This window comes from Schistocerca americana, chromosome 2 (assembly GCF_021461395.2).
Source record: "Schistocerca americana isolate TAMUIC-IGC-003095 chromosome 2, iqSchAmer2.1, whole genome shotgun sequence".
NCBI classification, from domain to species: Eukaryota; Metazoa; Arthropoda; class Insecta; order Orthoptera; family Acrididae; genus Schistocerca; species Schistocerca americana.
The window spans coordinates 196693034-196706532 of NC_060120.1; the positions used below are offsets into that span (position 1 = coordinate 196693034).

The following is a 13499-nucleotide window of genomic DNA, read 5'->3' on the forward strand; positions in this document are numbered from 1 at the left end:
TTCCATCTGATCTCTTGATATTCATACAAGTCGTTCTCTTATCTCCAAAGGTCTCTTTAATTTTCCTGTAGGCAGTATCTATCTTACCCCTAGTGAGATAGGCCTCTACATCCTTACATTTGTCCTCTAGCCATCCCTGCTTAGCCATTTTGCACTTCCTGTCGATCTCATTTTTGAGACGTTTGTATTCCTTTTTGCCTGCTTCATTTACTGCATTTTTATATTTTCTCCTTTCATCAATTAAATTCAATATTTCTTCTGTTACCCAAAGATTTCTACTAGCCCTCGTCTTTTTACCTACTTGATCCTCTGCTGCCTTCGCTATTTCATCCCTCAAAGCTACCCATTCCTCTTCTACTGTATTTCTTTCCCCCATTCCTGTCAATTGTTCCCTTATGCTCTCCCTGAAACTCTGTACAACCTCTGGTTCTTTCAGTTTATCCAGGTCCCATCTCCTTAATTCCCACCTTTTTGCAGTTTCTTCAGTTTTAATCTACAGGTCATAACCAATAGATTGTGGTCAGAGTCCACATCTGCCCCTGGAAATGTCTTACAACTTAAAACCTGGTTCCTAAATCTCTGTCTTACCATTATATAATATATCTGATACCTTTTAGTATCTCCAGGGTTCTTCCATGTATACAACCTTCTTTCATGATTCTTAAACCAAGTGTTAGCTATGATTATGTTGTGCTCTGTGCAAAATTCTACCAGACGGCTTCCTCTTTCATTTCTTTCCCCCAATCCATATTCACCTACTATGTTTCCTTCTCTCCCTTTTCCTACACTCGAATTCCAGTCACCCATGACTATTAAATTTTCGTCTCCCTTCACAATCTGAATAATTTCTTTTATTTCATCATACATTTCTTCAATTTCTTCGTCATCTGCAGTGCTAGTTGGCATATAAACTTGTACTACTGTAGTAGGTGTGGGCTTCGTATCTATCTTGGCCACAATAATGCGTTCACTATGCTGTTTGTAGTAGCTTACCCGCATTCCTATTTTCCTATTCATTATTAAACCTACTCCTGCATTACCCCTATTTGATTTTGTGTTTATAACTCTGTAGTCACCTGACCAGAAGTCTTGTTCCTCCTGCCACCGAACTTCACTAATTCCCACTATATCTAACTTCAACCTATCCATTTCCCTTTTTAAATTTTCTAACCTACCTACCCGATTAAGGGATCTGACATTCCACGCTCCGATCCGTAGAACGCCAGTTTTCTTTCTCCTGATAACGACATCCTCTTGAGTAGTCCCCGCCCAGATATCTGAATGGGGGACTATTTTACCTCCGGAATATTTTACCCAAGAGGACGCCATCATCATTTAATCATACAGTAAAGCTGCGTGCCCTCGGGAAAAATTACGGCTGTAGTTTCCCCTTGCTTTCAGTCGTTCGCAGTACCAGCACAGCAAGGCCGTTTTGGTTATTGTTACAAGGCCAGATCAGTCAATCATCCAGACTGTTGCCCTTGCAACTACTGAAAAGGCTGCTGCCCTTCTTCAGGAACCACACGTTTGTCTGGCCTCTCAACAGATACCTCTCCGTTGTGGTTGCACCAACGGTACGGCTATCTGTATCGCTGAGGCACACAAGCCTCCCCACCAACGGCAAGGTCCATGGTTCACTTATGAAGTGTTAAAGTTCTACATGTATGTTATTTAAAATCATAATTATGACCCATGGAACATGCACTAAATTGACAGCTGTGTGTTAGATGGGCAGTACGAACAACAAAACACAAGCCTTATTTATACTTTGGGTGCCTTACAATTTCCTCTTGTCACTGTCCCATCACAACAGTGTGTTTAACACCACCCCCCTCCTCCTCCTCCACCCTCCCCCTTTTCTGCATTTATTGGCAATATGCATCCATAGTCATCCAACTAAGGAGAAATTTTAAGAGAATCAATTAGTTAGCTATTTTTTCTTAACTACTACTATAGACTAATTCCACTTACCAGTCAAAACCATAGAGAGCTCACAGGAGTAGTTGGAATTGTACAGCCATCCACTATGGTTCAGGTCCCATGCATGGTAACGTCCAGGAAAACCGACAACACGATCTCTTTGTTCCCGCCACACTCTGAAGCATGTAATAAAACACTTCCATTTGTAATTACTGTTATCATATAAAAGCAGCCGTATAAGTAGTACATGCAATGAATGTGTGACCTCGGCATACAAATAATCACTCTGAAGCCATTTAAAAATGAAAAACATGGTCACACTAAAATAATAAATAACAAAAATGCAGTAGCCCAAAGGGAACCATATTCAGAGAATACAGTCCTAATCATCAACAGCATAAATTATGGCAAGAGCATCAGAGAATTACGAGTAATATCATATATTTTCTATCTTATTCCCCCTCAATTTTAAAATAAGGAACCTATTATTTCAAAAGCTTAATAATTACCGTACGCTGTTTAAGCCTGCCCCCATTTCTCCTGTTCAAGACTACAGCTTGTTGACCAAAAGTGTATGTGTCTGAAAGCATGGCACATTATCACCTTTTGTTATGTTTCCATCTGCTTTTCAGTACCTCTTCTAGTTTGTGAGTGAATATTCATGCTAATATACATAATTACATTCGATTCTTGAGTTCCTATCAATCACTAATTTTTTAAAGAGTAAACTGCAACTGCTCTTCAGTTAAGAACCTTAAGATATGACTTCTTTTGAAATCAAAATAATAAATTTGATGAAAAGTTATACGTGAAGTACAACTTAAACAAGTGGTGCTCTGAAGCTTGCAAAAACACACACACACACACACACACACACACACACACACACACACACAAGCTGTCAAGTAGTGATTACTTCTATTTATTGCCAGATTAGCAACAGGGGCATGCCCACAGCAGCAGCATGTATGTTACTAAAAACTACCCGTCAATAAAATGAAAATAACTCATAAAATTTTCAGATAAAATCAAACTTGCACTTCAAAAAACTAACTTGACAATAAGCTGCAGAACACACAATGCAGTACAATCACAAATTTGTCACTCCTTGAAACAGTCCTGTTAATTAACCCGTTCAGGTCTTGAACATCCCTCCTGAAATTAACTTGATTCAATATTTCGGCAATGCACCTGTTCACCATTTGCAGGAGAATGTTGGATCGCCAAAATATTGAATCGACTTGATTTTAGGATCCGGTAGTGAACCCAAAGAGACTTTCAAGATTTATTGTGCTGGTAAATCCTACGAAGTCTCGACTCATTCAGGTGTTTATTATAAGTTGAAATAACTTAGCTATGATAAAATATACATTGACAGATAAGAAGAAGGTTCAGAGAACATCTTCATCTCACTGGCAAAACCTATCTTTGTTTAGCTTCCAGCTGAAGGAACAAAACCACACAGCTGGTGACATAACAAACTAACTGTCAATCCTACACACTTCTGAAAAAGGCAGCCTGCTAAATATTTTGGAACAAATAGAAATTTTTAAACATTTGACAAAAAATCTTGAAATTATTTTTGAATGAAAAGACTGACATAAAAAGCAAAAAATTCATCGAAAATTTCCACAATATTCTCATAAACCTAAAGTGATGAAAACATACCTGTGCCACGCACCAGCAATCCTTGCGACTTGTCCTCTAGTAATGAATCTACTTAATTTGTGCTCTTTTGGCCGCTTCTGTCAGAATGAATTCTGTGTTCCTATGTAGCGGTGCCCACAGAGGAATGGGTATTTAAGGAGTAGCATAGACAGTACAAGAGAGAGACTCCCGGACAAGGAAATGTGAGTGCAGTGTGGGGACCTTGGCTCTCGGTGGCTTGTTGATAATGGAGGTGGGCCTGTGGCTCTGGCAGAAAGAGCAATGTGTGCTGTCAGCTGCCTGCCCTGCCCTGTGGTCTCTATTCTGTAATATGGTGCTGGGCAGAGCTTCAGAAGAGAGTCGATACTGCAATGACTTCACTGCAGAGTAACAAGACAGTAATGGTGAGAATTTCTTTGTTCATTTCCACTATTTTGCTTGTGTGGGCTTGAAATTTTGTAGATATTGTCCATTAAGAGGTGACTGCTGCATGCCCATTGTGTCTCATTCCACCCATGTACTGTATCGTCAATAAGTGCCGATATTACATATTATTATTATTATTGGTAGACTATCTGCTAGTACAGTCAGTATCGCTGGTATTCAGTTGCAGCTCTGCAAGAGCGATTAGCTTATTTGCATTTTGGTCCATCTCTCTGTGTTATTGTTTGAAGGAATTTTTTATTATTATTACTGTTATTATTATCTGTCATGTACTATGCAAGTTACTATAACACACTGTGTTTCCGCCCCAGCTGGTCTTGTAATTGTATTGCGTGACATTTAATGGAACCTACTGAGTGACTGCTGGCAAATTAGCCAGTATTGAGTTCAACAAATGCAGCTCATATTAGCACATAACTGGTCCATGCTCAGAAGGTATGGTGAAACTGTTGCGCAACTGTTCGTGGGTCTTGGCACTGCTGTCATATGTAGGACTTACACAAATTTAATAAGCTTACTTTAGTGTATAATAATAATAATAATAATAATAATACAAGATGTACAACTTTGCTTCCGCCGTTTGCCAATAGGTGGCAACAACGGTAAGCAGCAGTTGAAAGAAACAGATCGCAGACGTCAGGCAGTTAGCTTGAACCTCGGTCAACATAACCTCATTCAAACATTAGTCAATTTGTGTCTGCATCAAAAAGTTGTTCTCTATTGAAAATATGAGTTTACGAGCCTAATTCTCGCCATTTGCAGGAGGTGTTACTGTTTTGTTTCAATATGAAGAAAAAAGTGCTGAGTCTCATCAAATGCTCTCAAGTATGTATGGTAAGGACGCTATTAGTGAATGAACATGCCGTGAGTGGTTCCAACGCTTCAAGAACGGTGATTTTAACGTCGTAGACCAGCATAGTTGTGGAACACAGAATGTTTTCGAAGATGCAGAATTGGAGACATTGCTGCGTGAAGACTCGCGTCAAACTCCAGAAGAATTGGCACAATTAGTGGGAGTTACACAGTAAGCCATTTCAAAATGTCTCAAGGCTATGGGCATGATTCAGAAAGAAGGCACTTGGGTCCCGTGTGAGTTGAAACCAAGAGACATTGAATGGCGTTTGTGTGTTTGAGAACAGTTGCTTCATAGACAAAAATGGAAGGGATTTCCGAATCGCACTGTGGCCAGGGATGAAAAAGGGTTCATTACGATGACCCTAAATGCAAAAAATCATGGGGATATACCGACCTTGCTTCCACGTTGATGGCCAATCCGAATATACACGGCTCCAAGATAATGCTCTGCATTTGGTGGGACCAGCTCAGCATTGTATACAATGAGGTGTTAAAACCAAGTGAAAAAATCACAGGTGCTCATTATTGAATGCAATTAATGCGTTTCAGCAGAGCATTAAAAGACAAATGGCCATAATACAGCGAGAGGCACAATAAAGTGATTTTGCAAAGCTTGACCCCACATTGCAAAAGAGGTCAAAACGTACTTGGAAACGTTAAAATTGGAAGTCCTACCCCACACGCCATATTCTCCAGACATTGCTCCCTCTGACTATCACCTGTTCCGATCAATGATGCATGGCCTGGCTGACCAACACTTCCGCTCTAATGAAGAAGTCACAAATTGGATCAATTCATGGATCGCTTCAAAAGATGAACAATTTTTTCGACGTGGGATTTGTACATTGCCCGAAAGATGGTAGAAAGTAGTGGTCAGCGATGGAAAATACTTTGAATTACATATGTGGAACCAGTTTGCTTCATTAAAGCCTCAAATGTTGGGGAAAAAATGGTGGAAGCAAGGTTGTACACCTTTCAATAATAGTAATAATAATGATGTTTGTAGCACATTAATTAGACTATTACGTCACTTGATTTGTTCGCTGTATTAAAATTTCCATCAGGCCATAAATTTTAAGTTCCATTTATTAAATATTTTCAGAACTGCTTAAAGTCTTGCCTTGGCAAACTGATCACATATACTTCCTTGTGTGTCAGTAAAGCTGCCTTTTATTATAAGAGTACATCTTTACTAGTTTTGAGTACACTTTATTTAATATTGTGTGGTTGCGTAACTAGGCAGCAGGCCATGATTAGAAATTATTTTGTTCAAATGATGGTTAAATGAGAGGTAGTGGAATTTTAATTGTGGTTAGAATAATAATTTGGGCCACTGCTGTTTTTGATCAGACCAAAACTGTTGCTTTCCTTCCAACAAGCGGTGCCATAGGGACACACCTTATCAACCTATCAGCGCATGCAGCTGACCTTTTAACCAGCGGCACAGCGATTTCACAGTCAGTCATGATTTCACTACACTCTTATATTGATCTCACCATACATCATTGTCTTGGTATTGGATTCACTGTGTCTTAGGTTCTGATCTTGGTTAACTCACTGGACTTGTTATTTCGTTGTGTCAACTCCATTGTCTTTCCCTCTCATTGTGTCCACCTGTTTACTCTCGGTGACTCGCTGATGAGGACTGCAGCAAATCAGCCAGTTTCTGTTGGTTTTCAAATCATTCATGGTCTTGTCAGATGCTGGTTACTATAAAGTGTTTCTTCCCAAACTCAAAGAACTGAGTAAGTTATCCTTCCCCCTGCCCATCCTGGTCTCATCACAGCTTGTGCTCTGACCCTGATCAATGCGACATTAAAAACTAATCTTCCTTCCCATTGAACGCACATTCACTCCTCCATCTGTAAAAATACGTACTGAAACTTACAACTATGGGCAGAGACAGAAAAAAATGTTTCATTTTTTGCTTAATTTCTTCAATGTAATGTTTACACAATTTGGGTTTTTTCCCGCTTGCAATGTTATTTTCTGATGGCTTATTTTTGAATTATGCTCTTTACTTTTTACCTCAAATATCTAGGAAGTAAGTTAAACAAGAAGGGGAACAGCAAGGATGAAATTTTGCAGGGGATAGAAAATTGTTCATAATTTTGTTATTGTGTACTGGACATAATTAGAAATTGGAAAACATCTGAAAAAGAGCCTGATATAAAAGTCATTATTTACTAATTCTGATCTATGGATCAGAATGTTGAACTTGGACAAAGAAAGATCTAACAAGGGAACCTCCCCATTGCATCTCCCTCAGATTTAGTTATAAGTTGGCACAGTGGATAGGCCTTGAAAAACTGAACACAGATCAATCGAGAAGCCACGAAGAAGTTGTGTGGAACTATGAAAAAAATAAGCAAAATATACAAACTGAGTAGTCCATGTGCAAGATAGGCAACATCAAGGATAGTGTGAGCTCAGGAGCACCGTGGTCCCGTGGTTAGCGTGAGCAGCTGCGGAATGAGAGGTCCTTGGTTCAAGTCTTCCCTTGAGTGAAAAGTTTAATTTTTTATTTTCAGACAATTATTATCTATCCGTCCGATGCGAGGTAACTGCGCCATAGTATAGGGACGCTACACCTAAACAAACATCAAAACACACAACGTCAGTCGACTACAGCGCACGGAAGAGAGAGTATTCCTGCTAACGAGGCTCCCCGGCTGACAGTTGACTGTTCGCTACTTTGGACGAGAGTGCATTAAATATGTGAGATGTATTCTGTGCGCAATATGAATCCAGCAAATATTGCTCGCTACTTCAATAACAAGGTCAATGAATATTTTCCAAACTGTAAGGAATCGGAAAGTTCCTTAAGGGATCAAACGATTGTCGAACATTTGTATGATTATTTCCTACATTTGTTGATAAACAGTACATGTGGTGATGACCTTGCTGATTGCTGCGGCGCTGTATGCACCAGATGATGAGATTGTTGACAATCCATACGAAGAACACGAAGAGGAAATACTGCGACTTCAATCTGATGGTATTTCTTTGGGTTACATGAAGGAAATGCTCCAATACAGGTTACTGTCCAAACCAATTAAAAGACGCAAATATAGATTATGGAGTGAAGTAACAAATAAATTTAAGAAATTTAAAGGGATGGAGGAAAAAAGCACAATTAAATATTGCAAAGAAGTCATGGAACGAGGTGGAACCCGAAGACAGAATTTCAGAGAACTAGAAAACCTTGTATACCGACAATTTATTAAGTGCAGTGCATGATACAGACCTACAGATTTGGGGATTGCATTATGCTAAGCAAATCGGCCTGGACTTCAAGGCTTCATCTCATTGGCTTGTCACGTTCAAAAGAAAATACAAAATTACGAGCAGGAAGATTACGAAATATGTAAGCAAGAACTATGCGAATAAACTGGAAGAACTTTTAGAGTGTTCCAAGACGTTTCTTACAGAAACTAACGTCAGATTCCAACTGTATGAAGACGCATATATTATCAACACAGATCAGTCCGGTTTTAACTATGAAATGAAATCGACCCACACGTTATCGTTAGTTGGAGAAGGCGACACGGAATGTACTGTAGACCAGCTGCATGCCACTTCACATAATTTTACCATACAATATGCTCTGAACTAACAAGGGAACCTTCCCATCGCACCCCCCTCAGATTTAGTTATAAGTTGGCACAGTGGATAGGCCTTGAAAAACTGAACACAGATCAATCGAGAAAACAGGAAGAAGTTGTGTGGAACTATAAAAAAATAAGCAAAATATACAAACTGATTAGTCCATGTGCAACGTATGCTCCATCAAGGAGGGATACAATTCAGGAGCACCGTGGTCCCGTGGTTAGCGTGAGCAGCTGCGGAACGAGAGGTCCTTGGTTCAAGTCTCCCCTCGAACGAAAAATTTTTCTTTATATTCGCAAAGTTATGATCTGTCCGTTCGTTCATTGACGTCTCTGTTCACTGTAATAAGTTTAGTGTATGTGTTTTGCGACCGCACCACAAAACCGTGCGATTAGTAGACGAAAGGACGTGCCTCTCCATTGGGAACCGAAAACATTTGATCGCAAGGTCATAGGTCAACCGATTCCTCCACAGGAAAACACGTCTGATATATTCTATACGACACTGGTGACGGCATGTGCATCACATGACAGCAATATGTTGTCGACCCACCTAACTTGTACACTTGGCGAATGGGTAAAAACACTCATCTACGTTGCCCGATTTAGGTTTTCTTGTGGAGGTGATAATTACTCCCAAAAAAGTGATGAAAACATCAGAGTTTGTCACATAAACTGCAACAAATGAATCCAAAAGTGCAACAAATGAATCCAAAGGTCTCACAGTCGCGCACTTTTCCCTGTGCTCTGTCAAAACATATGTTTTTAACTTTTTCAAATTTTTCCGTGTGTAGACCGTCAAATCCTGCATATGTTCAAACAAATCTGAACATGTCCTGGAATTTTGGAGAGCGAAGTTGATTTGTGTGTGAGTGCCTGAACTTTGATAATTGTCTGAAAATAAAAAATTAAAATTTTCTCTTGAAGGAAGACTTGAACCAAGGACCTCTCATTCCATAGCTGCTCACGCTAACCACGGGACCACGGTGTTTCAAAGACTTTCTCTCCTTGATGAAGCATAGCTTACACATGGACTAATCAGTTTGTATATTTTGCTTATTTTTTCATAGTTCCACACAACTTCTTCCTGTTTTCTCGATTGATCTGTGTTCAGTTTTTCAGGGTCTATCCACTGTGGCAACTTCTAACTAAATCTGAGGGGGGTGCAATGGGGAGGTTCCCTTGTAAGAAAGATTTCTTTTACCTACATTTTATTTATGTTTGCAGGGAAAAAATGGTGTATTTGGACCGCAAGTTCAGCAACAGGTGAATAGGGTACTTGCGCAAACGCCAAATGTCATTGTGAATTGCAGTGCGTCAGAAAAAAATGGAGAAAAGACTAGTGAAAGACTTTAATGAACATGTGATTGCTCCTTATGCAGACAAAGATTTTGCCTTACTCCTTGACAGCTATACAGGACAGAAGGATGAGGCATTGTACAATTTTAGTGTGGGAGTAGACGTTATTACCATTCCTCCAGGTTGTACACCTCTTGTGCAACCGTTAGATGTGTTTGGTTTTCGGTAAGTGGAATACTTTGTGAAAAGATTCTATGATTTTGCGAAGCTGCACAGATACACAGAGCATTATTGTTTACGTGATCGTGTGTCAATTATGAAAGTTCAGGCACTCATACATAATCAACTTCGCTCTCCAACATTCCAGAACACGTTCAGATTTGCTTGGACATATGCAGGAATTTACGGTCTACACACAGAAAAATTTGAAAACGTTAAAAACATATGTTTTGACAGAGCACAGGGAAAACTGTGTGACTGTGAAACTGTTGCATTCATTTGTTGCAGTTTATGTGACAAACTCTTATGTTTTCATCACTGTTTTGGGAGTGATTATCACATCCACAAGAAAATCTAAATCGGGCAAGGTAGAAGAATCTTTTTATCCATTCGCCAAGTGTACAAGATAAGTGGGTCGACAACATATTCCTGTCATGTGATGCACATGCCGTCACCAGTGTCGTATAGAATATATCACACGTGTTTTCCTGTGGAGGAATCGGTTGACCTATGACTTTGCGATCAAATGTTTTCGGTTCCCAATGGAGAGGCACGTCCTTTCGTCTACTAATCGGATGGTTTTTCGGTGCGGTCGCAAAACACTGACACTAAACTTATTACAGTGAACAGAGACATCAGTGAACGGACAGATCATAACTTTGCGAAAATAAAAAAAGTAAACTTTTCATTCGAGGGAAGACTTGAACCAAGGACTTCTCGTTCTGCAGCTGCCCACGCTAACCACGGGACCACAGCACTCCTGAGCTCATACTATCCTTGATAATGCCTATCTTGCACATGGACTAATCAGTTTGTATATTTTGCTAATTTTTTTCATAGTTCCACACAACTTCTTCCTGTTTTCTTGATTGACCTGTGTTCAGTTTTTCAAGGCCTATCCACTGTGCCAACTTATAACTAAATCTGAGGGGGGTGCGATGTGGAGGTTCCCTTGTAAGCAGAATACAACAATATAGAGATGCTTTCTACGACGGATCCTAGATATGAGTAGAAGGGACAGGATAAGAAGCAAGAAACTATGGAGAGACATAGGCTTAAATGATTTGGCCACACTAAAAGACTGGGACAATGAAGACTTCCAAGAAGAGCCCTAGAATGCACAGAATATTAAGGAGACCGCCTGGAAGACCACAAATGAAATGGAGATACCAGGTGAAGAATTTTTATGTCTTATATTGAAATGAACATGCAACTATTAATTATATTATAAAACTGACATAAAACATCTCATTTATTTTCCTTTACTTAGAAAAGAAAATTTACTTCAGACCTCTTAAAACTAACCAATTACAGAAGAAATAACTCTGCATCCAAACAATATTCAAAGTTTTTCAAAAGATAGCATTCCCATACCTTCAATATACTGTCAGTACTATAATATGAGCTGTCCTATTTATTTTGACCACTCCCAAGTAACTTTTCCTACAGAAGCAGAATTTAAAAAAGTATCAATCAAATGTTGTTTAGCTAGCAGTGAGACATTAATCAACATGACTGTGTTTCTTGTAACTTTAAACAATGGAAAATCCAGAATGGAATAATGATAACATTAAGAAAAGGATAGCTGCTACTCACCATACAGCAGAGACATTTAATTGCAGATCGTCACAACAAAAAGACTGTCAGCAAGAAGCTTTCGGCCAAACATGCCTTCATCAGAAACACACACACACACACACACACACACACACACACACACACACACACAAATGCAGCTCCCTCTCACACATGACCACAGTATCGGCTGCTGAGGCCAGACCAACCTGTTCTTGTAACTTGGTTGTTATGAAGATACGCACTCCCTGTCATTCAATCAGTAGTCTTCAGTTGAAGTTTTGTGCAAATACTACATACACAAATGAAGAGAAGCTAGAAATACTAGTTAGCTACACAACAATTAACTGTATTGTGAATAAAAGAACATTATTGCAATTACTAATCTGGTAACTTACACTTCTTATAATGAGTAGCATTTCTACCCTATCATCATTGATGTAAATTGTACCCACACAAAGCTTCACTGATGAAAACTGACTGCCTTTTCCTTGTGTTTCCATTTATTTACTGTCAACTAGAGCAACAGGTGAGTTACATTGCCCTGGGTACCATTACTGTGTTGTTATACAGAAGAGTCAAAATCAATTTTGTGTTAATTTTTAATAACATCACACTTATGTAAATGGTACATTGTAATAAAATTTTGAACATATCTTGAAGAGAGGAATTGGATTACCAAATAAAAAATACAGGGTGTTATTTAAAAAAGATGAACAAGGTTACAAGAAACACAATCATGCTGCTTAATGTTGCGCTGGTACCTACAAAAAACGTCTGCTTGATACTTATTATCATTGTATCATGACCTGCCATTAGGCACCAATACTGGTATGGTGACACAGGGCTAAAACACAAGCATCAGTGTGCATTACAGTTGCAGTCTGTCAATACACACAGCTTTACATCAACATCTACTTCTATACTCTGCAAATTACCATGATGTGCATGGCAGAGGGTACTGTTATTAGAGTTTCTTCCTGTTCCATTCATGTATGGAGCACAGAAAGAATGACTGATTGAATGCCTCTGTGCATGCAGTAATTACTCTAATCTTACCTCATGATGCCTATGTGAGCGATATGGAGGGGGTTGTAGTATATTCCTACAGACATTTAAACCAGTCCTTGAAACTTTGTTGATAGACTTTCTTGGAATATTCTATGTCGACGTTCAAGAGTGTTCCAGTTCAGATCCTGTAGTATCTCTGTGACACTCTCCAATGGATTAAGCAAACCTGTGACTATCCATGCTGCCCTTCTCTATATACATTCAATTATGCTGTTAGTCCTATTTGGTAAAGGACTCCCCACACTTCAGCAATATTCTAGAACTGGTCACACAAGTAATTTGTGAGCAATCTCCTTTGTAGACTGATTGCACTTCCCCAGTTTTTTACCAATAAACTGAAGTCTACCACCTGCTTTACCCATGGCTGAGCCTATGTGATCATTCCATTTCATATCCCTACAAAGTGTTACACCCAAGTATTTGTATGGGTTGGCCGATTCCAACAGTGACTCACTGATATTATAGTCATAGGATACCATGCTTTTTCGCTTTTGTGAAGTGCACAAATTTACAACGCAAGTTTCCAGTCTTAGTACCACTCTGAAATATTAACAAGATCTGACTGAAAATTTATGCAGCTTCTTTCAGAAAGTACTTCATTATAGATAACTGCATCATGTGCAAAAACTCTGAGATTACTATTATCATTGTCTGCAAGGTCATTAATATACAACAAGAACAGCAAGGACCCTGACACACTTACCTGGGCACACCTGAAGTTACTTCTACATCTGATGATGGCTATCCATCTGAAATAACATGTTGAGTCTCCCTACCAAAAAGTCCTCAATCCAGTCACAAATTTCACTTGACACCCCATATGATTGTACTTTCAACAAAAACCATAGGTGTGGTACTGAG

The 13499-nt window shown here is 39.2% G+C and overlaps 1 protein-coding gene across 1 annotated transcript in view; it reads right to left on the reverse strand.

Annotated features, from left to right (window-relative positions):
* Positions 1-13499, reverse strand: part of LOC124595361 (exostosin-3) — a 150950-nt gene that overhangs the window by 15550 nt on the left and 121901 nt on the right. The window contains exon 12 of the mRNA XM_047134079.1: positions 1972-2096. Coding sequence (XP_046990035.1) covers positions 1972-2096 — 125 coding nt within the window. The remainder of the gene's footprint in view (positions 1-1971; positions 2097-13499) is intronic.